At 35.3% G+C, this 24326-nt stretch overlaps 5 protein-coding genes across 10 annotated transcripts; 2 read left to right on the top strand and 3 right to left on the bottom strand.

Moving 5' to 3' along the window:
- Positions 1-372: 372 nt before the first annotated feature.
- On the bottom strand, positions 373-7974 carry LOC124176930 (eukaryotic peptide chain release factor GTP-binding subunit ERF3A). 2 transcript variants are annotated; one of them, XM_046558824.1, is made up of 7 exons: positions 7546-7974; positions 6567-6757; positions 6350-6470; positions 5104-5566; positions 4664-4970; positions 4143-4575; positions 373-3953 (listed from the first exon to the last, which is right to left on the bottom strand). In XM_046558824.1, exons 1-7 carry the CDS (start codon positions 7748-7750, stop codon positions 3910-3912), a joined length of 1764 nt encoding a protein of 587 aa, XP_046414780.1. In that variant the 5' UTR covers positions 7751-7974; the 3' UTR covers positions 373-3909. The 2 variants fall into 2 exon arrangements, with proteins under 2 accessions (XP_046414780.1, XP_046414781.1); XM_046558825.1 differs by having other exon boundaries at positions 7687-7974.
- A 453-nt stretch (positions 7975-8427) lies between these two features.
- Positions 8428-11473, top strand: LOC124176933 (tyrosine--tRNA ligase, mitochondrial). 2 transcript variants are annotated; one of them, XM_046558831.1, is made up of 4 exons: positions 8428-8911; positions 9044-9939; positions 10050-10414; positions 11343-11473. In XM_046558831.1, exons 1-3 carry the CDS (start codon positions 8763-8765, stop codon positions 10400-10402), a joined length of 1398 nt encoding a protein of 465 aa, XP_046414787.1. In that variant the 5' UTR covers positions 8428-8762; the 3' UTR covers positions 10403-10414; positions 11343-11473. The 2 variants fall into 2 exon arrangements, with proteins under 2 accessions (XP_046414787.1, XP_046414786.1); XM_046558830.1 differs by lacking the exon at positions 11343-11473 and having other exon boundaries at positions 10050-10537.
- LOC124176942 (coiled-coil domain-containing protein 40) lies at positions 10457-15202 on the bottom strand. Its single transcript, XM_046558846.1, has 9 exons — positions 15128-15202; positions 14794-14896; positions 13871-14190; positions 13155-13777; positions 12776-13019; positions 11740-12672; positions 11319-11609; positions 11088-11246; positions 10457-10923 (listed from the first exon to the last, which is right to left on the bottom strand). The coding sequence occupies exons 2-9, from the start codon at positions 14831-14833 to the stop codon at positions 10696-10698; spliced, it is 2838 nt and encodes a 945-aa protein (XP_046414802.1). The 5' UTR covers positions 14834-14896; positions 15128-15202; the 3' UTR covers positions 10457-10695.
- LOC124176936 (DCN1-like protein 3) lies at positions 14832-20771 on the top strand. Of its 2 annotated transcripts, none has more exons than XM_046558837.1 (4): positions 14832-15248; positions 15924-16087; positions 16406-16722; positions 16834-20771. In XM_046558837.1, exons 2-4 carry the CDS (start codon positions 16006-16008, stop codon positions 17434-17436), a joined length of 1002 nt encoding a protein of 333 aa, XP_046414793.1. In that variant the 5' UTR covers positions 14832-15248; positions 15924-16005; the 3' UTR covers positions 17437-20771. The 2 variants fall into 2 exon arrangements, with proteins under 2 accessions (XP_046414793.1, XP_046414794.1); XM_046558838.1 differs by having other exon boundaries at positions 14832-15256.
- Positions 20764-24148, bottom strand: LOC124176935 (AP-2 complex subunit mu). 3 transcript variants are annotated; one of them, XM_046558833.1, is made up of 5 exons: positions 24009-24148; positions 22803-23180; positions 22444-22694; positions 22055-22311; positions 20764-21937 (listed from the first exon to the last, which is right to left on the bottom strand). In XM_046558833.1, the coding sequence occupies exons 2-5, from the start codon at positions 23140-23142 to the stop codon at positions 21457-21459; spliced, it is 1329 nt and encodes a 442-aa protein (XP_046414789.1). In that variant the 5' UTR covers positions 23143-23180; positions 24009-24148; the 3' UTR covers positions 20764-21456. The 3 variants fall into 3 exon arrangements, with proteins under 3 accessions (XP_046414789.1, XP_046414790.1, XP_046414792.1); XM_046558834.1 differs by having other exon boundaries at positions 24005-24115; XM_046558836.1 differs by lacking the exon at positions 24009-24148 and adding an exon at positions 23283-23396.
- Between the last annotated feature and the right edge of the window lie 178 nt (positions 24149-24326).

The following is a 24326-nucleotide window of genomic DNA, read 5'->3' as shown; positions in this document are numbered from 1 at the left end:
AAACCGGATAAAATATAAGTAAATATATAAGCCATTAGCAAATTCATTTTCATTTCAAACACAATCTCAAAGAGTCAAGAAATGATTATCATTACATTGTACCAAGTTATTGATTCGAACAACTTCTTACATACCTAATATTTTATATCGTCGACTTAAACTCATCTTTTTCTTCCGTAACATCAGATCGTTGATCAGAATTAGGAGCGCTAATATTAAATGAGTCAGAACGACACGCAGTGAAAACTAGTTGAAACTAGTGCGGGGTCTATAAATATGATTACACTTCACATATCACATGATGTATGAATATAAAAGATAAAATCAACATAACAGGGGCTTGATATTAAATTTCTAGAATTAAAGAGGCTGTCTCCATGTACAATATTTATTGGGAATATGAAAATGTCTTCAAAATTTTCGTATTTATGTTGTTTCAATGAGGAAACACTGCGCATTTGATAAACAATTTATGCACATTTTTATAATAATATAAGTCATTTCATTCACCTCACTACAAGGTTTAAGTCTGATTAGATTTTTTTTATTCGTAAAAAAAGGCAGACAGTGCTAATACAAGATTATTAAACGTACAAGGTTGTCACCGTCAAAATAGTAATTTTAATTTAAAAACATCTGGTCGCTATGGGAATTATCAAATTGCATACATTACTTCAAAACCATCCTCGTCCATTTTGGCGTCGGTTTCTAAAGCATTTTCATTTCTACAGTTTCAAAATTTACTATCACCGATACAAGTTCATTTTAAAATGATGAAACAACCTTTCCCGCGTCTAGTAATCTTGTTTCATGTGTCTCATTAATTTCCGTGTTCTTTTATTCTTGAAATTTTATACCTATACCTTAAAATTTAACTTTTTAAAATATTTTTTAAGACTCATTTCATTTACTTTGAATTCAATCATTTCTTGACATGGTGTTTGATAACAATCGAAATCGATTGTTTTCAAGAATTGATTCGACAACTTATATGTTACAGTTAAATTGCAATGTAAATACTCATGAGCAAATGATAATTTCTTCAAAATTCATATCCAAGATGATAATTAGGAAGCTAATAGCCGGTTTAGTTCGTATTAAAGGCTATAGTTGATTTTTCACATCTCATGCATAATAGCGAAATTATGTTTAGTCCTTTATCAATCGTTTCTCCATAAAGATATGAATGTGGCGTTCAACTTTACAGTGCAACTAAATTAAACGGACCGCTTGATTATTTATTGGACGATTGGCACGAAACAGACTTGACGCTGTCCGCACGTGTTTATGTACATGTTTAATATAACTATGTAACCATATACAACCATGTACAAGATTTCAAATCTTCCATCACGGTGTTTTATTAGGCAATACTTTATAAACTTCGCTTTGTGACTGCAATGACTTCCTTTCACAAAAATTTGAACGAAATTTATTCTTTTACATGCATTTTAACTGTTAAAAGAATAATTATCGTGCACAATTAAGAGTAGCATCCTCGTAAATCGATTAAATATATTATTATGTACCATTCTATCATTCATTAAATAACACGTAATTGAAAAGAAAATTTTTCCTTTTCTCCCACATGATTTTGAACAGTTTTCCAAATTTTATTATATAAGTTATAAGTAATAAGTAGGATGAGCGCTGAATACCAGTGAGAAAAATGAAGCAGTTTTATCATTGCAGGCTTTCAGACCTTACTATTAAAAAAATAATTCTATTTCTATCTTTGAAAGCAATGACACCGTTTTGCATATTTCAAAAATAATTTATTTGTACTTATGCTATCTACGTTTTTCTCATAGTTTTCAGTAGTTTGAGTAGAAACTACTTCTTTATGTCTCAAGAAAAAATTATCCTACTTCGATATACATCAAATAGGATTGTACGAATCACACATTTTTACATTTTATATTTCCCCCTATACCAAAGGACAACAATTTGTACATCGTATTGAATGAAATTGAGAACAGCATGAAAATGGTTCGCTGGAGGAGAACCCTCGATTTCTTTTAAACAATATTCGTAATTACGGTTATGAGAACTTTCTAAAGCACGTCATATTGTCTGGTAAATTTCCAACTATTGATGAAGAATTCATATTGCTAATTAAGCGCTAAACACTGAATACTTTTTGATATTAAAATTTCACAGAACTCCATTGTGTTAATTTTTTTCATCAAGTTTTCAGCACTCTTCCCTGTTTTTCATAATTTTAGGCCCTCGCAAAGATAGCTTTAAAATGGTTAAAAGCCAAGCCTTTTCAGTAAAAACCAAACCGGCTGACTTGATTGAATAAGTAAATATTGATGGCGCAGCAATATATAAAAATATCAATGTATCCCACACTACAGCATGAGCTAAGGCTCTTAATATCTATTATTCTTCTGTAGTTTGCTCACCTCCTTATACTTCGTTTGTGTTTATATTATTGGTAGTTTTTATATTAATAATTAATATTAGTTCAATCCATAATAATATTTAATAATAACAATACGGACATTGCCGGTTCTTATATTTTACAATTATTCTTCTCTTCACCATGTGATTGTTTCACTGAAGCTACAAAAATCACGTTTCCATGAATTCGCCTAGCTATGTATGTGCCGATGGTGACAAGCTCTTTAATAAAATTCGCAAATAGATTATAAAAAAAAAAAGTACGAAATATGAAGTAAAATGGAAAACGAAAATGTCAACGATTATTATATTCAATACACTATAAAGTTCTGTACTTATGAGCGTTACAGACTTGGTGTTTTTTTCTTTCTTTTTTTTTTTCTTGGAAGACGAGATGACAACCAGTATTTTAGTGTATTGTATCAGAGCAAGAGTAGAGTAACTAACTTCTGTCTATCGATATACCTTACACATGAATAGGAATATTCGATGCTTTTTTAGATTTACAAACTGATTTTTCATCCCTGTCTGGTATTGTCACAACTTCAGCCGTGATCTGATAATTGTCATAAATACTTCTGCAATCAATTTTTAGGGCACAATGTGGCTGGTTTGATATTTTTTTTATAAAGAAATCAAAAGATATTCATATCAATTGTCTTCTTATAGACTACATTCCTCAAAAAATCTATGTAAATTAATTTACTCTCCCTGTGTTCTATCACAGAAAGTTTTCACGTATTATTTTTTCTTTTTCTTTTTTCTCTTTCTAATGAACATAAAGATGCTCCAAAGTACAGAACATACAGTGAAAATTATTACAAATAAACAGTTTCGTAGTAAATTAGTATTTTAATGAGAATAAAATAAGAAACAGTACAATATTGATTTAATAATTATAAATTGTTGTGGAACACTATCTATTTGCTTTACTCAATATGTTTCATCTATTACCCATCAATTCAATGATAATAATAATAATAATAATCATAATTAGCGTTAATGCTATCCATTATCATTTTTCACATAGCTCCGTAGAACAAAAATATCGCCCTCAGTTTATATTGAAAAAGCCTTTTTGTATACCCTCCTCCCCTACCCCCTTGCCATTAAAATATTTCAACGACAACGAAATCCTGAAAAGATTTTTTTTTTCGTCTCCTTTAGGGCAGGGGGTGGTGCTGTTTTTTCAAAAACATTTCTTTGTATTATCTATTTTATTCTTTTCTTTTTGTAATCAAAGTCGTTTTATTTTAGTTTGTCATATATATCATTCTTTATATATATAATATATATAATTCGCATATATCTCTCTCTGTTCACCCAATCCCAAATTACACTTACCGTGAGTGCGTATTGTTTCATCATCTAATGTTTAATGCATACAGATAGATCATAGGTTCTCAAAGTTTGTGTTTACATTGTTTGTGTGTGATTTCAATGTGTTCGATGGTAGGTATAATAATGTCCTTAGTCACAATAAAATTCAACGTAAAACAGAACTTACTCAACCACCTTCAGCACCTTACCAATAGCAATAGTTTTGTCTGAAAATGAATGAATAAGCAATCGTCAATAATGTTCCTGATATATACTTGCTTTTTGCGATTTAGTTGAAAATTGAGCGAGTTTTGTAAAACAAATTTAAAGTTCGATAATTAGAGTAACACACTGTTTTGTACTTTTGATCATGATATTTACGAGCTATGGATGAGGCAAAAGGATAATATACTCACTTTCGTCCCTAAGAGTGAACCGACCCATTTGGGGAAACAGTTTAAACTGTTCAAGGCAAATAACTCCGGCACACTCAATTCTCATGATGGCCACTTGATCTTGTTTGACGAACCTCGGTCGCGTTTTACTTTTCTCACCAGATTTTTTGTCCACCAAACATATGAGTGCTTTCACACTGACTTCTTCCGCTGCGCAGTGAATGTGCATTACAGCACTGTAACCGGCACAAATGATGCTTTTGTGCTCCAGGATGACAACTTGGGCGTCAAAAATTTTTCCCGTTTTGATCGGATTATTACTGTCGCATAGAACAAAGCCGGGACTCACGTCTTCTTCCTCAATACCCTTTAGCTTAATCTTTACATTTTCACCAGGACCAACCGATGTTACTTCTTCATCGTCCGACCACAATTGGTCTACCGTTACTGCCGTCTATCAATTCAACGACAAGTATCGAATGTAAATGAAAATTGATCTAAGAACACATCGAGCAAAATAATTAATGATTCAATATACTCACTCGATTAGGCATGACCAGAAGAGAATGTCCCTTCTTTGCTTCTCCAGCCTCCACTTTACCCATTACGACCGTACCCATATCCTTGTATTTATCAACAATTGGCATAATAAATGGTCCGTTACTCTTACGATTAAGGGATGGTAGTTGGTCAATGAATGGTATGAACGCTTCACCCTTGTACCAAGTACAGAGCTCCGCAGGGATTGGATCTTTCAAGCCGATTCCTAGTTGGCCCGATACCGGCATAAAGGTCAAGTCTTTCGCTGGGTTGAATCCCAGTTTACGAAGGTAGGGTAAGATTTTATCTCTGAAAATTAATTATTGCAACTTGGAATAAAACTGTTACAACTTAACTATGCAAAGAATGAAACATTCTAATAATATGAAATTTATCTTTTTGTACCAGATATTCATATCAGCTTTGAGAAATGAATGTTTACCTGCATTCGTTGTATCTTCCCTCGTCCCATTCCACCGTAGGGTCATCCATTTTATTAACTAATACTACCAGATGTTTGACGCCAGCAGTTTTGGCCAGCATGGCATGTTCTCTCGTTTGTCCCCCTCTGTCAAATCCAGTTTCAAATTCACCTTTTCTTGCAGAAATTACAAGGACAGCTAAATCAGCCTGAGCAGCACCACCGATCATGTTTGGTACAAAACTTTTGTGTCCTGGCGCATCCAAAATTGTAAAGTGCTTTCTTTCAGTCTCAAAATACGCCCGGCCAACCTCGACAGTTTTTCCTTTCTCTCTCTCTTCCTGGTTGGTATCCAGCGCCCAACTGAGGTACCACGTTTCTCTGCTCCTTTCCTTAGCTTCTCTTTCATACTTTTCCAATGTTCTTTTGTCGACCATACCTGTTAATGCCATGATTTGTCCGCCGATGGTTGACTTCCCGGCATCTGTACAATTATTCAAGAATTTGCATCTGAGCCAATTTGTTAAATAGTTTATCCCAATCTGAAGATGATTTTTAGAATTATTTAATGCCGCGAATAAGCTCAACACGATACTCGAACGTTTCTTGTTCATAACGCCACAGCTTGTACTCGGAATTTTGATAAACCTATTGTGAAATAGGAGCAAAGTAAATAAGGATAAAGATAGGTACGATGATAGGTGGTAAGAAGAACATACAAATGACTGATTGCACTTCTTTCAACCATTGTTTACTATGTCTGACTGATTAACGAAGGAAAGATTATGTTCAGCCATCTTTCTTACGCTCAAATCTACACGTGATGTTTTTCAACATTGCCATAAAATATTCCAAACCAGTTTTCTCCTATATGTGTGATTTTATATAACACACGGTATCACCAAAAAACGACGGAATTTAAAACCATAAATGCAACAGCATCACTTTATGTTTTAGTGACACGAATCGGTAAATGAAAAATTGGAATGACCAATGAAATGAGTTTTAAAATTCCACGACTATTCCAATTTTTTTTTCTTTTATTTCTCAGAACCAAAAGTTGGTTTTGTTCTTTTACTATCTTCCTACAATAAACATTTTGCACGAACAGTGATTAATACCAAATAATCTGCACACTTGAATTCATAGTATCTTAAAATTGTTCGCATATAAAATCATACTTCCTTCCAGTATTTATAAATATTTATATTTCATGTTCGCCTAACTACAAGTTAGCAGTTTATGAACTTAGAAATTACCAACTCACCGACATGCCCAATGAAGACAACATTGACGTGTTCTTTTTTGCTTTTTGTATCTTCCGTTATTTTGACTGGCTTCTTTTTCAGTATTTTTACCACCGTCTCTTCATCCTCGTCAATTTCAGCCTGTGAAGCGACAGTTGTATTATCACAACATACAAAATATACGTTAAACGACATCGCATGTGTAGAGAAAAAACATCAGATCGCCGTTGTCGTTACCTCTTCATTCTCAGGTGTTAATAACGGGTCGGCATCAACGGCTGCTTCCTCCCAAGAATCAGCCGGCTGATGTTCAGGACTGGCGTTCTTGGCGTTTGTTGCGTTAGGTGGAGGTGGTGCCCCTCCCCCAGCAGGCGGTTCCTCGACTAAAGTACCAGCCGGATCAGGTGGAACGGCGACAGAGCTTCCTCCTGAAGTTGACAAGGTAGTTTTTCACAGGTGTTCGATATAATATCGTTGCCCAGATGACGAAGAAGGTAGGAAATAAAAAATAAAGTATCGAAACTTTCTAATCGCCCAACAGCTGTGCAGTCAAGTCAACATATGTGATAAATAAGATAACAGTTTGGTGATGAGATCGTGCCTGTTTGGTATGAGTAAATTAGGAATGGGTAATCGGGACATAGACGGGAAGAAACCTCAAGATCTACAGAAGAACAGAACAAGAAAAGAGAAACGTGAACAAAGGGGAAGAAAAAGTTTGGGTGAAATTATTCCGATCAAGTGTAAGCGAAAAGTAGGTTGGAATGTCAAGGTAGGTGGAATCCACGTTGTCTGATACCGTGGTCAATGCGGGGATGCAGTAAAATGCGCGGCACGCATGGCATTTACTTTATTCCTAGTTTACATGCTGAATAATTGCGAATAAGAAAAAGATAAAAATACGATAATGGATTAATTAGTGATAGTATACGGAGTTTGTTTTGTCGTCGCTCAAATCCGTAACGACGAGTATTAAAGGCATTATTATGCGGAGTGCGGAGAAACAATCACAATGTTATAATTAACCGCCACCAGGTAAGCGGTAATGTAACGGATCCAGCCAGCGGTGCGGATGGGAAAATGAAAATTGTTATCGGTCAGATAATGGACATGTGTTAAGTAGAGAGGGATACGTCGTCATTAGTGGATATGTACTGTTATTTTTGGAGGAGTTCTGGGGAACGGAGAAGATAGGTAAGGTAAGGTATCCACGTACCGTGGCTGGTGTCAGGAACGGTGGCGTTGGGGCTGTCGCCTGCCGAGCTCGTTTCCGAGGATGGTATGCAGAAGGAAGGCACGAATTCAGCGGCGTTTACATTCAACGTTGAGAATTTACTCTCCAACGATTTATCCTGACCGTTCGCATTATCCCCGCTGTCCGCCTGCTGCTCCCACGAGTCTGGTGCTACGCTGTTCGCCATATTTATCACTTTACTGACACTTACGAGACTTATTTCGATTCTACTTTCACTAAAAACACTCCGACTCTTTAAGATTATCGATTATTTAACGCGATCGCGATCGGACGGGCTTTAAAAATAATTTTCTTTTTTATTGTAATCTACACGCACGAGTCACGATCCGCGTGCAGCCCCCGTGGTCTGTTCGGTGATTCGGTCTGTTCACGTCTACGGCTCAAACGGAACTGCGGTGTCAAAATATTACCATATTCGGAAATACGATTCGCCACTGGAGACTTGTCGCCGTCTCTTGATCGTTAATTTCTCTTTCCCCGTACCTTCCGTTATTTAAATACCGTATTGCGTTAAAATTTATCGATATCAAATTTTAATATTACCGGCTAATCTGTTCTATGTTGTCTATGGTTCACCGCACCTGTCACACAACTACTCGAAATATAGTAATTATCAGAATCGTATTATTCAATTTAGTTCGTTCTCGTTCTTCCCACGTATTTACGAGACGAATAAATTTAACACTCATTGTACGCAACGTGTTCGTACCGATAATATTGTTTTACAATATTACATCCAAAAATGTCATCCCTACCATCGCTCGACGCGCGCTTAGTAAACGTTTTTTAAGCTCATCCGCAAGTTAAATACCGTATTTTTGATACTACACGGTTGTACATAATATTTAAATGCTAGCTATCTGAATACCTCGTTTCGTTTATAACTAAGGATTCATACGAACGAACTACATTCTTGAGTTTCCGTATATATAATAGTCAAAACCTTTTACTAGCATACGGCGAAATGTTGGTCTATGTAAAAGTTCCCCGGAATTGTAGCAATAATAATGTGCGTCACATGTGAGGAATTCGTGACAATACCGGTTTCGTTATTGTTAGCAATTTCCTACGTTCGGAAGTTTTGAAAATATACGTATACATCTTAATTGAGTTTCGAAGAATAATTAAGAATTCTTTAAGAAATTAGACTAAAGAATTAAAATAGAATAAACCTTAAAATGAGTATAAGGAGGCATTTATGGAGGTTATGCACAGCCTGTAGGCACGATTTAAAGAACATTAGAACGTACAAAACGTACAAAAGTAGAAACGTTTTAAGACTTTACGATAGAGGAATGTTTCAGGATATTTTTCCTGACACTTCGGCGTGAGTACAGACTACCGTTTAATTTATGATTTTTTAAATAATTTCATTGACTCTTAACAAGCGAAAGACACTCCATTCTTCCTACGATTTTAATATTCCACTAATTTTACTTAATCCATTTTGTTCACACAGAGGAGAAGTCATTGATCTTCTGAATGCGTCGTCGCAGACGGTATATGCTGGGTTTGACCCAACGGCGGACAGTTTGCACGTTGGAAATCTATTGGTATTGATGAATCTTCTACACTGGCAAAGATCTGGCCATCAAGTAATAGCTCTAGTAGGTGGAGCTACGGGACAGATAGGAGATCCGAGTCACAGAAAGTCAGCGCGTACTGAAATGGAACAGGTCCTAATAAATGAGAATATAAAAGGAATATCAAGAAACATTAGAACGATATTTAAAAATCATGAGGAACTTTTTTGGGAGGAAAAAAAGACTGTGAAACCTGTTATGATTGTCAACAATATAGAATGGTACAAGGACATAAATGCGCTTGATTTTCTAAGAAGTGTTGGAAGGTATTTCAGACTCGGTACAATGCTTAGTAAAACATCTGTACAGACGAGACTAAATTCAGAAACAGGAATGAGCTTTGCTGAGTTCTCTTACCAGGTGCTCCAAGGCTACGACTGGTTCCATCTATTAGAAAAGTACAATTGTAGATTTCAAATTGGCGGTAGCGATCAAATGGGTAACATCGATGCTGGGTTTGATTTGATCGGCAGAGCAACTGACAAAAGGGTATTTGGTCTGACGCTACCATTAATCACCACAGAAAGTGGCGAAAAGTTTGGCAAATCGGCTGGTAATGCTATATGGTTATCGGAGAATAAGTCATCGAGTTTTCAACTCTACCAATTCTTCATACGCACCAAAGATTCGGACGTTCATCAATTGCTGAAATTCTTCACTTTCATCCCATTGGGACGTATTTCAGAAATTATGGTTGCCCACCAAAAAAATCCCGAACAACGTACAGCACAAAAAATACTAGCTGAACATGTTACTCGATTGGTGCATGGAGGTAATTGATTTTTACTACCGCGTATCATTTTCTAATAACTGCAGATGTTCACATTTCCATTTATTTCCATTGATCAGAACATCACTCATGTGTATTGATAACTTTTACAGAAGCGGGCTTGAAAACAGCACAGCAAACCACATCCGTACTTTATGATAAGTCGATCGAAAGTTTGTCCAGTCTCAGTGCCGATGAGATGGTCAGCGCATTTCAAGGGGCAACTTTAATTGAAATATTGCCTGAGCCAGGCTTGACCGTGCTGCAACTTAGTTTGAAAGCAAATTGTTTCCCGGATGAAACTAATGCAATAAGAATTATTACCGCTGGTGGTTTTTACATCAATCATCAAAGGATTCAAAATATCGAAGAAATAATCACCCCTGGTGTTCATATCATGCCAAATAATTTAACGATGATTAGGGTAGGAAAGAAAACGTATTACATTGTGAAATGGATCTCATAACAATTGGATGATGTAAGTATGTCGAATAATTTGTAACCAAGTGTACAAAATGTGTATAATAAATTAACTAGTTTTTATTTTAAAGGAAAAATCTATAGTTATTGTTCATGATCCTCCTTGGCATCCTATTACTTGAGGAATATTGTTTTGCAGATAACTGTACATTCTTAAATTATTGAACAAACCTGATAATAATTTTGCCAATTTAAGCCACGAACATTTCAGAATTAGAAGTGTTTTATCATATGTGTCAGATTTACAAGTAGGCATCTATATATTGTATACAAAAGTTTTTATGGTGTTTGAAGTGTCAGTAGTATTTTTCGTGTCACATCTTTCAACAGTGGAAAATCACTTTGCGTTTGTTCCAATATTTCTTTCAAATCTGCATTCATCACACGCTGTTTCAACAATTCCGCATCTAAAAGTGATTCAGATTTGTGCAGCATCTTGTGCCGTCCGCTGTGGACGTCTTGGTACATTTTCACTTTGTGCTGTTTCCGTATTAGAATCTCCAAATTCTATAAAATTAATATCAAGTAAATTAAGAGTATTCCTGGCTGTGTGTACTTGAGTTGCAATATGCATAAAACATAAACTACGTCTTGCTTGGATCTTATCTGCAAAATTATTAAGGAATAGTCAAACATCATTCTAGACTATTCGCAGCATGCAGCTTACATACATGCTGTTTTATAATTTCAGCTTCAGTTATCTTCTTTTCAATGTCTGGAATAGAATCTTCGATTAACCTGAGCCTTTCTTGTTCCTTATTCAACTGCTCTAACATTGTCCTCTGCACTTCTTCCAATTCAGATATTTGATTGTCTATCTGCTTCGTTTCCTAGAATTATCAATTGTTAATGAGGTAATTTTCATGGATATTGATAATCATGAACACTATTCAATATCTCACTTTTGCTATTTGTTTGATTTTCAGTCTTTGATCGGTCAGACGTTTTTGAAAAATGGTTCTCTGATTGTGTTGTCCTTTAGGATTTCTTTTCTCTTTCGCCATTGCTCCGTCAACAATTGCATCTCTTCGAGAAACGCAGTGTTCCATATCTTGAATCAACTTTTCCTGAGCCTTTCTAAGATGCGAAAGTCTAATTTGCATTCTTTGGATTTCACTTTTCATTATTCCCACATCACCGAAGCAGCCTCGTTCGTCTTTAATATTCTTGTTGGTCTCTTGCGCTAATTGTACCTTAATTAAGATTCGTAATATATTTATGAAATATTCTTATATTATAATTTTTCATTTAAACTCTGTATTTAGTACCAAAGATTCTGGATCATAATAAAATCATTAGCAGAATGATAGTCGAGTACTTTACCTTCTTTTCCCAAGATAGACTCTCCCGCTGTAAAGTGATCAACCGTTCTTTGGCACTCAATTTTTCATCTTCCAATTGCTCTATATCATTCTTTAATCTAATGATATTCATTTCTAACTCTTCCAGTGATACCAAGCACTCATTCTTCGTTACGTAATTCGTGTCTTCCAAGAAGTCCTTGTAATCCTTTTGCATTGCCAGTCGTGCATTAAGGTCCACTAATTTCTGTTGATAGTTATTTATAACTCTGCCCATATTAAGCTCTTCTTTTCGTTGCAGTTCAAGCTCAGTCTCGAGTTTCAAATTCTTTTGCTCCATTATTGTTATCTGTTTAGCCAACAAGCTCATCTCTTGCGTCTGAACATTCCTCTGCTGAGTAAGGTTTACCATATACCCTTCCTGCCTTAGCCAGTGTAACTGTAGTTTTTGATTCATCTGCTCTGTCTCCTCTATATTCTTTTCTAACGTTAGTATCTTCAAATCAAGTGGACTGATTTCTTCTCCCCCTGTATTTTCTAGAGCTTCTTCAATTCGTTTGTTCACAATTTCAATATCTCTTTGTTTTCTTATAATAATGGAGTCATATTTTTTTATCTCTGATTGTGTCACATCAATTTCTTTTTCTTTCACACTGTTAATATTAACAAGTTCTTCCAACTCTGATTTATTGTTTTCCAATAGACCTCGTAACTTCTCAATATCCAGCAATGTTTTTCCATAATTATTTTCAGCCTGTACTACAGCCAATTCCTGCTCCCGAGTCGCACACTTTAAATTTCGTAAAAGTTTATTCAAGTATCGAGCAACTTTGTCGTGTGCCACTTTTTCTTCCAGTTTGGCCAAAATCTGCTCCTCTATTTGAACTTTTTGGCTAGCTAATTTTTCAATATCTTTTTGCAACAGTTTTTCCATGTTGCGATAATGTCGGTAATCCTGAAATAAATTCAATTATTTACATGAATCTGTGTAAGTATTTTCAGTTCATCAGAGTGCACAACTTAATATGCACGTCATTTTTATGTTGAATAATGCCTACACTTTGAATTTCGTTGAATTCTGCGTTATTCTGCTCGACCAGTTTAGCTATTTTTGTAAACTGTGATTCAAGATGAGTAATCTTCTCCTTTTCAATGGCGTTTGCTTTTGAATTGATCTGAATCTCTTCTTCTATTCTCGATTGAACAGATGTTAGCCTTTCATTATTCTCCATTTCTTTGTTGGCTTCTTTCTTCAATTTATCTATTCCAGTTTGTAATGTTCGAAACGATTCTCGGATTTGTCTGTAATATTCATAAATAGTGAAATATGTAATAAGTAATGATAATAAGATAGCTCAAAGATGTGAAAATAAGATTACAATTAGTTTTTGCTTATTCATTGGGTTAATAAAAAAATTGGCTTGCCAAGGAACTCACTGTCTCTCATCAGAAATTTCGCTGTAAATCTGATTTCTTTGAGAGATATTAGCAACAATGTTATTCCATGTGTTGAACAGATTTTTATATTCTCGTTGCAATGCATCAAGATCAGCATTGGCATCGGTGATAGTTTGACTGAGCGTACCTTTCTCTTTTTCTTTTAGTTCAGCTTGCTCATTTAAGATTTTTATTTCTGATTCGATCTTCCACACTTCTGACATTATTTTAAACAGAATATAATCCTCCTGCTGCTTCTTGCGAATCAATTCTTTTTGATCCATTGCATCTTTTTCAGACATTCTTTTCGATACTGTCAGATTACTAGATATTTCATTTTCCCATTCCCTGAACTGGCGTTCTAGGGAAGACAAACTCTCCAGTTCCCGAATGATTTCTTCCTCCTTTGCCTTCTCATCTCGCAATTTCTGGTACGCTTCCTTATGCACATCTTTCACTATACATATTTGTGTTTCCTTTTCTTTGCGCATCTGTATCACCTCTACTAATGTAGCCTGATAGTTCTCGATTGCTGATTGCTGCCGAGATATTTCTTCCTGCGCACTGTACAATTTGAGTCCTTCTTGTTCTCGAACATCTTTCGCTTTTTTTATTGCTGCCTCCTGAAGAATATATAAATAAACATGGAACAACTTGAAAATGGATATATATTTGAAAATACTATCGATATATAAACAGACTTTTGATATACGCACAAGATCGAAGATTTCTTCGTTCAATTTATTATTAATACGAGACAAGTGGGCCTTGAGGGACTCTTGGAATCGCTTCATCAACGGATCATCAGGATCAAGAATTGATGGCGGCTCTGCAGGTGGAGTATATTTCCATAATTTAGAGTTTACTTTTGTAGAAGGTTCATTCAAAGAATCTGAAGGCATCTTCTCATTTTTGTCCAAAAATCTCGGTTTATAACTGGATCTCTGTTCGCTGACCGGCGATGGTAAAGCCCCCAAGTTTGGGTCACACATTGTTAAAAATTTGATTGGGGTAAAATTTCCTGCTGTACCACCTTCTACAATTGAACAATCAGGAATATTTGTGTATAGTTACAAAAGTTTAAGACTGTACTTAGTGTACTGTCAAAGGTAGATATGTCAGAACACCCTATGCTTCAGCGACAAATATTCTTAGTCATTTTGTTTGATCAATTGAAATAAAATTGTGAGCGTCTCTATGGGAACACATTCACAGTGATATTGGGCTATCGCGTACGCTGAAATAAAAGTGGAATACTCACAATCTGTGATTAGCAATATGGTGCCAAAAAAAGAATAATCAGTTAATAGTTCTAGGTAAATTATAATAAAATTATACCCAAGCACAGAAAACTGTGCAAGTTCGTAGGTTTCTATTTTGGCTAATATATTGATGTGAAGTGAAAAGTAGGATTAAAACATTATTTCTATTGTTAAATGCGACTCTCTTTAAGTATTATGCATATTCTGCAACAAAATGGGCCATTCCTTGCTAGTAGGTAATAAATAAATATTGAAATACATTAACATGACTTAAATGATGATTTAAATTTTCCGCGGAATTTTGCGAATGAAAAGTGACTCACGGTTGAGGTTGGTGACGTTCGTGTTGATGTTGTTTTTTTTTTCAACTTTAGTACCGTTAGGTTGTCGTCTTGAAAGAACCAGGGTGACTGACATCGACTAGCAGGGATTTTTTGCGATGTATTGCCAAGAAGAAAGAAATTCTGCTTTTATAGCTCGCTGAAAAAATGTTGTAAAATCTAGTATTTCCGTAAAATATCAATCAGTTCGGATATATCGTGTGTAGGGTAGAAGTATCATTTGTGTTTGACGCGCGGCGAAGATGGATTATTCTGTACGTAATAAATCTTAGCGGTTGGGTTATTGAGTTGGGTGGATATCGCGCGGGGTTCGTAACTTCGTACAGTACATTATTGTTAAAAGTTCTCATTAAAGTGAAATAAAAATTACCAATGAAATGGAGCGGACTCGTTGACGCAAATAATAACTACATAAATCTACCACTCGTAAACGCCGAGCAGGTTCGTCGAGTCCATGCGAATCGTCATTGTATTTGCTGAAAAAATAATAGGTACACAGGTAACTTTTAATCCGATTTTTTTCTTTCTTTTCCTCTCTCTCTCTCTCTCTCTCCCTCTCTCTCTCGATCTCACTCTGCCCCGTTATTTCCGATTTCAGAAAAATAAAAAATTCACCAAGTTGACAATTGTTTTCGTCATTCACCCGTTTGCTCGTTATATATACATGTATATTATATGTATACTCTGATTATATTCTTACATTTCATCACCAGCAAATTGAAGGCTCGAAATCAAGTCTCAATTCTTTCTTCAAACAATAAATATGTGTTATACCCATTTTCATTGTTTTGCGTTCATTCTCGAATATACGTTTTTATCAAAACGAGACCCAACACGCTTATCCCCACCTTGAACCTAACGCCTTTATACATATACATACATGTTTTCTACAGTGTATTCATACATAAATACACAAGTATGTATATATTAGATACAAGGCATAATGGAAATAAGTGATGAAATAAAATAAGGCTGTTTTCCTGGTTTCTTTATAACGTAATAACCGCCTTGAGAAATGTGTAATACGTCTTACTCCGATCCTCCATCTCCAGTCATTTTTGAAACAACGTATTTGCGCGATCTGCTATTTCTTCAATGAACAATAATTGCTGTTTAATAAGCACTTATCACTACAAATTGGATTGTTGTGTTATCTGACTAAATAGCTTATGATCAAGACTGCCGAACAAAGACTGAACCACTGATGCAAGGGGTAATATACCTTGACGTTAAGTACGGACAGCATCAATGGGAAACTGTCTCTCGTGTTTCAAGGTGCCATCCCCACCGTCTGCACACATTCAACAAAGTTCTTCGGAGCACAAAGACGGTATGCGACTATCATTATTAAAAAAAATTTATATTGCTACGATTAATATAAAGCTATCTAATCATTACTACTAAATATGACCAATCTGCTCATCAATTATTCCCTTTTCACTTTCATGTTACTGTACTTTTGTTTTCATCGTATAGAGTAATATTTAAAAATGTACCTTTATGTGAAAATCTATTATATGTCAACATTTGGCATAACAAGTATATTTATATCATATCTCTTTAACTTACCAAACATTGGCTGTTTTTGATTCTCCCAACCCTGAATCTGAAGGTAAACAGGAGCCTAAATTTAATCTCTGGTTTACAGAAACTATGGAACTTGGGGATCTTTTTCCACCAACAGGTTGCCTTCAAACAAGTCCTTTGACAGCCATAGAGACTTACACAAACGGCAACAGCAAATCTGGTTTGGGCGCCTTGTCAACATTTAACAAAGTTGGTTCAGATAACTGTGGATCGCTTCCCATGACTCATAATAATCTGCGAACATCCAGAGGAACTTATGCGAGAATTCCACCTCTGGACAGACCTAAAACAAGTTTAGGACTCAATTTAACTGTAGACTGTAAACAGCAGAAAGACTCTTCCGAAAGCAAGTTGAATGCTCTCTTTGATATGTACAAGGTAAACGTCATTAAGCACATCTCAACTTGCTTTTATTACAGCTGCATATAATGATTTGACCTTGGCTTTTGCATTATTTAATTGACACTACATTTTTCTTTCAATTTTCAGGATCCACATGAAGATATTATTTTGGCCGACGGCATAGAAAGGCTTTGTGAAGACTTACAACTCTCTCCCGACGAATTCAAAGTACTAGTCTTGGCATGGAAATTAAATGCTGAACAAATGTGTCAATTTGCTCGTCAGGAATTTATCACTGGCCTTAAGGGAATGCACGTTGATAGTATACGTGGTATTCAGGCTCGTTTGCCCGAAATCGTTCAAGAATTGACGGAGGATGGAGAATTATTCAAAGATTTGTATCGATTCACGTTCAGATTTGGCTTGGATGTTGGATCCGGCCAGAGAATTTTACCAGCTGACATGGCACTCGTTTTGTGGAGGCTTGTGTTCACTATTCGCGAACCACCACTGCTCGTTAGGTGGTTGAAGTTTCTCGAATGTCACCAACATGTACGAGGTATTCCAAGAGATACCTGGAATATGTTTCTTAATTTTGCCGAAAGTATTGGCGATGATCTCAGTGCTTACGACGATACTGAAGCTTGGCCAAGTTTGATTGATGATTTTGTGGAGTACGAAAATGATCAGATGAACCAGAACATTACCAAGGATGATATTATAATGAAAGATAATGTTGATAAGGAGTAGATGTAGTGATATTGCGAAATAATAAGAAATTGAGAAGATGCAATTTTATATATATATATATATATATATATATATATATATATATATATATATATATATATAAAACTTTCAAGCAGGATATTCCCACGACTTAAGTAAGCTGCCATCAAAAAGGAGAGAAAAGAAAACTAGTATCGAATTGGACTTCTGTAAAGTTAATACTAAATTATTGACCAAAATGTTTTTATCACAATCAAGTTTATTTGAGCCTGTGCGGAATTTTCAGGTATAGATTAGCGATGGGACGAAATATTTTCCGTACTTTAATGATATGTTCAGAAAGATTTCAGGGAAAATCCTGTTCAGAACTGTTCAACAGTCATTTGAAACGATCGTTTTAACACGCGGGACTTAGCACATAATATGTTATATCGAAATTAGTATTACGGTCCCAACTTGTGATACATACATTACTGATAATATTTGTCTTTTAGATATTTAAGTAAAATTTAGGTAACGAAACAAACGAACTAGTAACGCAACGTATTTTATATACAAGGACTCGCAAGACTAGCCAATCGAGTACATATTCATTGATGTATGTATTTAATTCTATAGAAATAACGATCATATATATAGTTAATTATATGCGAATAATGCAGAGGTGACAATTTTTTTAGTGGCTAAGTAATGAAGACAAAGTATTTCATTCAGTTTATTCTTAAACTTCATTCAAATTTTTTTTAACCCAGTTGAAACTTTTTCCTTAGCCATTCCTGCGTGCTTATTTTCTCAGAATACCATTTTAACTATTTTATCTATACAAATTGTAAATAGAAATTCGCTGTGGCATGGTTGTTGATTTCCTCCTTAAATTGGCTTGTAAGTCATACACAGGGTAACCCAGGACTATCACCTTACAGGCTACCAATGTGGTCCTCCTGAACATCCGCGACTGAAACGTTTTTTACTTTTGATCGAAAACTTTCCGTTTCCGATTTTATAGCTGTTTGAAATTGGCCAATCTGGTAGCATCTGAGGACTCAGAACAGCAGATGATCTGCTAGTTGCGTTCTCTTTCAGTTCTAAGCCATCAGATGCTACTGGAATAGCCAATTTCACACGGCTGTAATTTGCAAACGACAAATTTCCTATAAGAAATGAAAAACGAAAAATCACAGATTTTCCCAAAGAATACATTGTTAGTCTGTGGGGCGATAGTACTGAGTCATCCTGTATAATAGCTTGGTAAAATATAAATCAGTTGCCTGAATAATCCGGTCAGTTATGGTGTAGGATTAATTTCAGCGGTTTTCTTTGTTACAACTTGATGAGTATGTAACATTCAAATGCATTTTGACAATCTACTAAAAACAAAATTGCATTAGGCTTTGGAACAGATATCGTAAAACCTTTGCACAAATCCAATTACCAGTTATGTCGATATACTTCATTTTCATCACCTTGTGTGAAGTACTCGTGAATTACAGTTCTTTGGACTGAAGTTATATTATTTACCAGAACCTCAATTAGAACGATCAATATTCCAGTTATATTGTATACAGTGTTAAAAAGTTCATCATCGTCATTTACCAGAAATCAGTGACAGTTCACTTAACATAATTTCTATATAATTTCTCTTGACAACAAAGAATTACTTTGGCGAAAAAGATATTCATAACCATCAACAAAATGTCATGAACATATACAATACTATATCATGGTTTTTATGGAAAGGAATAGTTTCGACAAATGATAGTTATTTTTCGAAAATGTTTCCTTTGCCCCGGAAGGACTGTATTTTTATAAAACACTTTGAAATCAACTTTTCAAAATTACAAAAATTCTAATCGAAAAATCAATTTGCTGTACTAACATTTGTGGCCTTCTAAATGAGCATATACTGAAAATTGCAATGAATATATATCTCGGCATAGTGAATATTTGGTTTATTTTTAGCATGGCTCTGTTTATTCAGAATTGGATAACTGAACTGGTCAAAAAATCACAGCAGTAATCTAATGTACTCAGTTTACGGAAAGTGCCAACCAGATAAAAGATTGAAATAAAATTAATTAATGTAGAAAAATTATAATAAGTAACGAGACGTGTGCTTACAATTAATGTATATGTATATCTATTTATAAACTTTTGTATATAAACTGCTACTATCAGTTACTAATTCATCATAATCTCTCATTCAGACAGATTAGTCACTAACTATAACGATTCATATAGATTTCATTTCAAGCATTCTAACCGAAATCATTTTAAGCCTGCATTCCAATAAAATGTTTCACTGCTATGATAACGACATGTTCGTTGAAACGTTAGCAGGTACGTTAACTTGTACTTTAAATCATTGTATTCACATAAAATCTAGCTACGCATTTAGTCAGTTTCAATAACTGTAACATAACGGATTCAATCTACTTCTAGTGTGACATTTCTTATCGTGAAAATCACTAGAAATTTTGCAAGTGATAATAGTTTACGTAATGTAATATGCATTATCCAAAAATAATCACTGGATATTGGTTACTTGGTAGTTGAAGTGTTTTACGAGAATATCAGCCTGAAAAGTAGATGGCTTATTTGCCATTTAAATTCGTATAGGATCTCAAAGGTACAAACCTTTCAAATGAGTTGCACACAAGTCATTTTTTTTCAATTCAAGAGCCAATCTCTATCACTGTGAATCATTAAATAAGTATGCAAGTGTACTTTATTATGTGTTATTATCAATAGCTGAATTGAATTCTTTTATTCATATTTTGATTGACTAAGTTTGATTGTCAAACGTAAAACTGAAGAAGTCATATATCATTTACATTAAATGATATTATTATTTGTAACTCACATTTGATAGAGGTGTTCGTGATAAAAGAAATAGTACGCACAGTATAATTATTCGTTAAATCACTGTAAAAGGGTTTAATTACCATTTTGAAGCACATACTTATTTTGTTTCGTGTACTTTAAAGAGTTCTGTATTGAGTAGATTTTGTTGCAGCTGAAAATTAGAAAATCATAGACCGAATTTCTGAGGGAATTTTAGTAGCTGTATTTATTACGAATGGAATGCTTGCTAAATTATCTTATTTGGAAATGTATATGTACTATAAAAACACGAAAATACTGTGAAAACAAGAAATGTTGAACACGTGAGGTTTGGTGATAACATGAGATAGTTGCAACTGTGTAAAAAGACTAGAAGAATTTCGTCCAATTTATGTCAACTATCGATTAGTCACCAGTGACAGAGATCGTCTTTCAATATACGGTCAAACTACTTTTTACAATCTATCAACGCTTCGTGTACTCAATTTTTTAATAAAACCAGTAATGTTCAAGTATTGAATGTTATGCTTTATTTTTCTTATAATTTCGGGTATAACTGAAAATCAACTTAAACACTGCACTAACGTTTAATCATGCGGTTTGTGATACATATATACATACATGTATATACCTATAATATATCGATATAATATAGAGAGACAGAAGCTACATTTGACGTACGCCTTCAAGTGACCATGGACCAGCCGGGCACATCTCTAGAGAAATCGTTCACATTTTAAATACATTTTCACGATATATTGGAGCATTATTTTAATCGTTGACGGTAAATTATGCCTCGCATAAAAATGCTCCCTGATTGAAATAAGCAGTTATAGGAAAAGTATTGTATTTTGATCAGAACGGTGGCATTGACATTTTTAAGGGCTGTTTAGGCGGAATGTTTTGTCCTTTTCTTTTGTGCGAATTCTTAGAGAATACCCCGAAAGACTGCGACATTGCTATAATTAATTACGCCTTATAATGTAATCGGATTAAAATCATTAATTTTTTGGATCTTTCCATACTTACAAGGGACGTTTGAACTTTGAACTTACGAGAATAAATACCAGCAACTTTTTAGTTTGTTTATATACCGCAAGTCCCAAGTGTAAAACGCAGCTATAGCCTTATTACATTTATGTTCATTACACTTCAAAGATGAGATTACTTTTTTGTATTTTATCATTGACAAGTTGGTGATTAGCATCGTGTTTCATATAGGCCACTTCGTCCAATGTATCTGACCCATTTAATAACATCATGATCAGAATAATTCAGTTTAGATTCAAATACTTTCAAGTAACGAACTTTGAATCCAGAAGGGGCAAATGGAACCTCAAAGTTCATGGAAATTGGTGGTCGTGTCCACTTCTTCTTCGTATCAGTTTCTAACAGATCAATTTCAGCAGACAACTGAGTCTCTTTCATGCCAGCCATTCGCTTTATTTTCCATACAATTGCATTTTCCGATGCCTTATATTTTGCCTTTCCCTTTAAACATATCAGTTGTACGCCAGCTGTATTCAATGGCGTTGGAACACGGACCTCGATCTTTTGGCCAAGTAAAGAGGATTTGAAACTTGACTTGAGGACAGCCTTTACTTCCATCTTCGTGCGGCCGACTTCACGTACCAACGGTATAACGCGGAATGGCAGTGATATATCTTTTGTGGTCCGATATCTGGTACAACAATATTTTACATAATTATTTTTCAAGTTTTCAAATCACTCGATGTTTATGTATTTACTCATTGTTTGGATGCTACCAAAAGAACCGTTACTGGAACCCATCAATTACCTCATTAATTCGAATTCACCATCCGGTGGGATGAAACTGATGGAATGTTCTGTCTCAAACTTGGAAAGTTTGACACATTGATGGAACTGGCAATCATCGATAACCACCACAGGCTTGCCAGATCTAGCTCCAGGGTCATCACCCGTGCTACCTAAACTACCACCTCCTCCTTTCACTCCTTTTGCATCCATCACTATTTTATCATTAATCCCGAACTTACACTCTGGCATTCCTGACAAGTAGGACTTCATCACTACCTGTTTGGGAGAGAAAACTTTTAAAATTAATAACATATTTGAATAGTTCCATCAATGCCAATAATGTCAAATATCAAAACGGTTTTTAAATCCTTAGGCATCTGAAAAAAGATGGTAAGAATGTTTGCTAACCTTGCCAGCCACATGAGCGCTGAGAACCTGGCCCTGGGGGCTCATCAATAAATTGACGTATTCAAGAACATCAAGGAAAAGTTCGTTGCGCCTATATTTTATTCCTTCTCGTCGCCATCCGATTTGACCTGTAACTTGGGAAGTAATCTGAGCCTGTTCTTCTTTTGTGGCGGACTTGACGCCTTGCTGAGTGATGAAGGTTTTCAGTACCCCAGTGTCACAGTTTTGTGGGTAACCAAAATCCAGAATTTCTAAAGAATCAATAGAAAAATAGTCATAATCAATGATTATGACCAAATACTATTTTGTGCATGATTTTAAGATGAAACTCATACGATGGAATAGGCAATTTTTTTTACCATCAAGCAGTTCGTAGATCAGGACAAAGTTGTTCTTAATGTTTTCCTCAGATATTTTGCCAAAATACGACTGCATGACTTCGATGATTTTCAATAAAAACTCAAAGACCATAGCAGCGTTGACATTTTGCTTAGTAACAGCAGCCAGCCAGATATTGGCTCGTTTAATATGGAAGAACGACGTCCTGGCAATATTGGTAACTGGCGATCGTACTTGCTGCCGAGCGTGAATAACATTGACCCTGAATGCATCGACTGCATTTCTGCCAATATCGTCACGATATACTCGAGAGATCAACACCTCTCCCTTATGGTTGTAGACAAACAGTCCCCCGATCATCTTGACGGAGGCTGTGAATTACTTTTTTGGTTACGCACCTGTAAATTCATATATAACTAATCAGGGCAGAGTTACGTAAAAATTTATAATTCAACAATTTATGATGATTGAACACTTAATATTCTAATTAGATAGCCTACTTTGCATTCGTTTGAACAAATAAAATCACAATTTTGGCCCTCTAGTTCTTGACCTTCCAAAGTCATTAAGTAGTAATTGAGATGCATTCTAATAGAGACATGCACTTGGTATTTTCACAGTGCTGAAACTGGTCGATTACCATTTTTCTCACACTCAGGTTAATCAATTGTTTAAAGGCAAGCAGCCTACTTGTGATTTCGATAAATTATCCTATGTATTTGTCACAGAATATTCGTGGACACCGTGGTCAACATTTAATGCTGTTGCTTGTAGCAGTTCGGTGTTGAGCACTTGTTCAAAGAGCTCGGATAGTTGTAGAGAAGTGAAAACGGAAACCGATCAATGAATTGTTGGAAGTGAGAACCGAAAATTCGCGTACAGCTCGCTCGGATCTGTGATAAATAATATTTTTAATCAGTCATGAAACGACCAAGACTTTACTTAACGTAGAAACTGGTTAAAAATGACGCTTGATGATCCGATAAACGCCCACCGAGCGTCCGACAATCTAATGATGGTTCAAAACGTCATGCAACGCATCCAAGATCCATCTCTACGAGCGAACGTTCTTCGAACCGTTAGTATTATCGATTGACAAGTGGACGATGCTTAATTCAGAACAGATTAATTTTTCGATGAGATGTAGAGTTGTGTTAGCCGAGGAAACAATTGAGAATCAACCATATAACAAAGCGATGAATTATAATGGACACTTTCTTACTTACGCATTCAGACGACTCAAGAAAATCGTAGAAATTACGCTGAAGTTCAGCTGTTCAGCGGGCACACAGAACTGCGAATGCGGCAGCGACACCCACTTTTTCCTACTACGGTTGTCAGTGATCGTCACTGGATGATACCGTGTAGGCATACCGGTTCAATGATCCAACAGGTTGAATCGAATCGATGAGTGCACCGTGTTGTCAACCTGACGTAAATTCAATCGAATAAATAGCACGGATCAAACCAATCGTATTTCTCTTTCTTAATTATTTGTCAACAATAATACAGTAGTTAATTTGATCTTGTTACTTGAGATTTGA

This window comes from Neodiprion fabricii, chromosome 2 (genome assembly GCF_021155785.1).
Source record: "Neodiprion fabricii isolate iyNeoFabr1 chromosome 2, iyNeoFabr1.1, whole genome shotgun sequence".
NCBI classification, from domain to species: domain Eukaryota; kingdom Metazoa; phylum Arthropoda; class Insecta; order Hymenoptera; family Diprionidae; genus Neodiprion; species Neodiprion fabricii.
Note: the sequence above shows the minus strand (reverse complement) of the source record. Positions and strands in the feature narration are given on the sequence as shown.

What these genes read in the sequence shown, in the direction of transcription:
- LOC124176930 (XM_046558824.1), bottom strand. Translation starts at nt 7,750, where the DNA reads ATGGCGAACAGCGTAGCACCAGACTCGTGGGAGCAGCAGGCGGACAGC. An exon ending in CGTTCCTGACACCAGCCACG is followed by an intron (nt 6,758 to 7,545) that starts GTACGTGGATAC and finishes TGTCAACTTCAG; the next exon opens with GAGGAAGCTCTGTCGCCGTT. An exon ending in TGTCTTCATTGGGCATGTCG is followed by an intron (nt 5,567 to 6,349) that starts GTGAGTTGGTAA and finishes ATAATTGTACAG; the next exon opens with ATGCCGGGAAGTCAACCATC.
- LOC124176933 (XM_046558831.1), top strand. Translation starts at nt 8,763, where the DNA reads ATGAGTATAAGGAGGCATTTATGGAGGTTATGCACAGCCTGTAGGCAC. An exon ending in ATTTTTCCTGACACTTCGGC is followed by an intron (nt 8,912 to 9,043) that starts GTGAGTACAGAC and finishes TTGTTCACACAG; the next exon opens with AGGAGAAGTCATTGATCTTC. An exon ending in TACTCGATTGGTGCATGGAG is followed by an intron (nt 9,940 to 10,049) that starts GTAATTGATTTT and finishes TAACTTTTACAG; the next exon opens with AAGCGGGCTTGAAAACAGCA.
- LOC124176942 (XM_046558846.1), bottom strand. Translation starts at nt 14,833, where the DNA reads ATGTCAGTCACCCTGGTTCTTTCAAGACGACAACCTAACG. An exon ending in ACGAAGAAATCTTCGATCTT is followed by an intron (nt 13,778 to 13,870) that starts GTGCGTATATCA and finishes TATATTCTTCAG; the next exon opens with GAGGCAGCAATAAAAAAAGC. An exon ending in GAAATTTCTGATGAGAGACA is followed by an intron (nt 13,020 to 13,154) that starts GTGAGTTCCTTG and finishes TGAATATTACAG; the next exon opens with ACAAATCCGAGAATCGTTTC.
- LOC124176936 (XM_046558837.1), top strand. Translation starts at nt 16,006, where the DNA reads ATGGGAAACTGTCTCTCGTGTTTCAAGGTGCCATCCCCACCGTCTGCA. An exon ending in TTCTTCGGAGCACAAAGACG is followed by an intron (nt 16,088 to 16,405) that starts GTATGCGACTAT and finishes TCTGGTTTACAG; the next exon opens with AAACTATGGAACTTGGGGAT. An exon ending in CTCTCTTTGATATGTACAAG is followed by an intron (nt 16,723 to 16,833) that starts GTAAACGTCATT and finishes TTCAATTTTCAG; the next exon opens with GATCCACATGAAGATATTAT.
- LOC124176935 (XM_046558833.1), bottom strand. Translation starts at nt 23,142, where the DNA reads ATGATCGGGGGACTGTTTGTCTACAACCATAAGGGAGAGGTGTTGATC. An exon ending in GATCTACGAACTGCTTGATG is followed by an intron (nt 22,695 to 22,802) that starts GTAAAAAAAATT and finishes TTGATTCTTTAG; the next exon opens with AAATTCTGGATTTTGGTTAC. An exon ending in GGTGAATTCGAATTAATGAG is followed by an intron (nt 21,938 to 22,054) that starts GTAATTGATGGG and finishes TTGTTGTACCAG; the next exon opens with ATATCGGACCACAAAAGATA.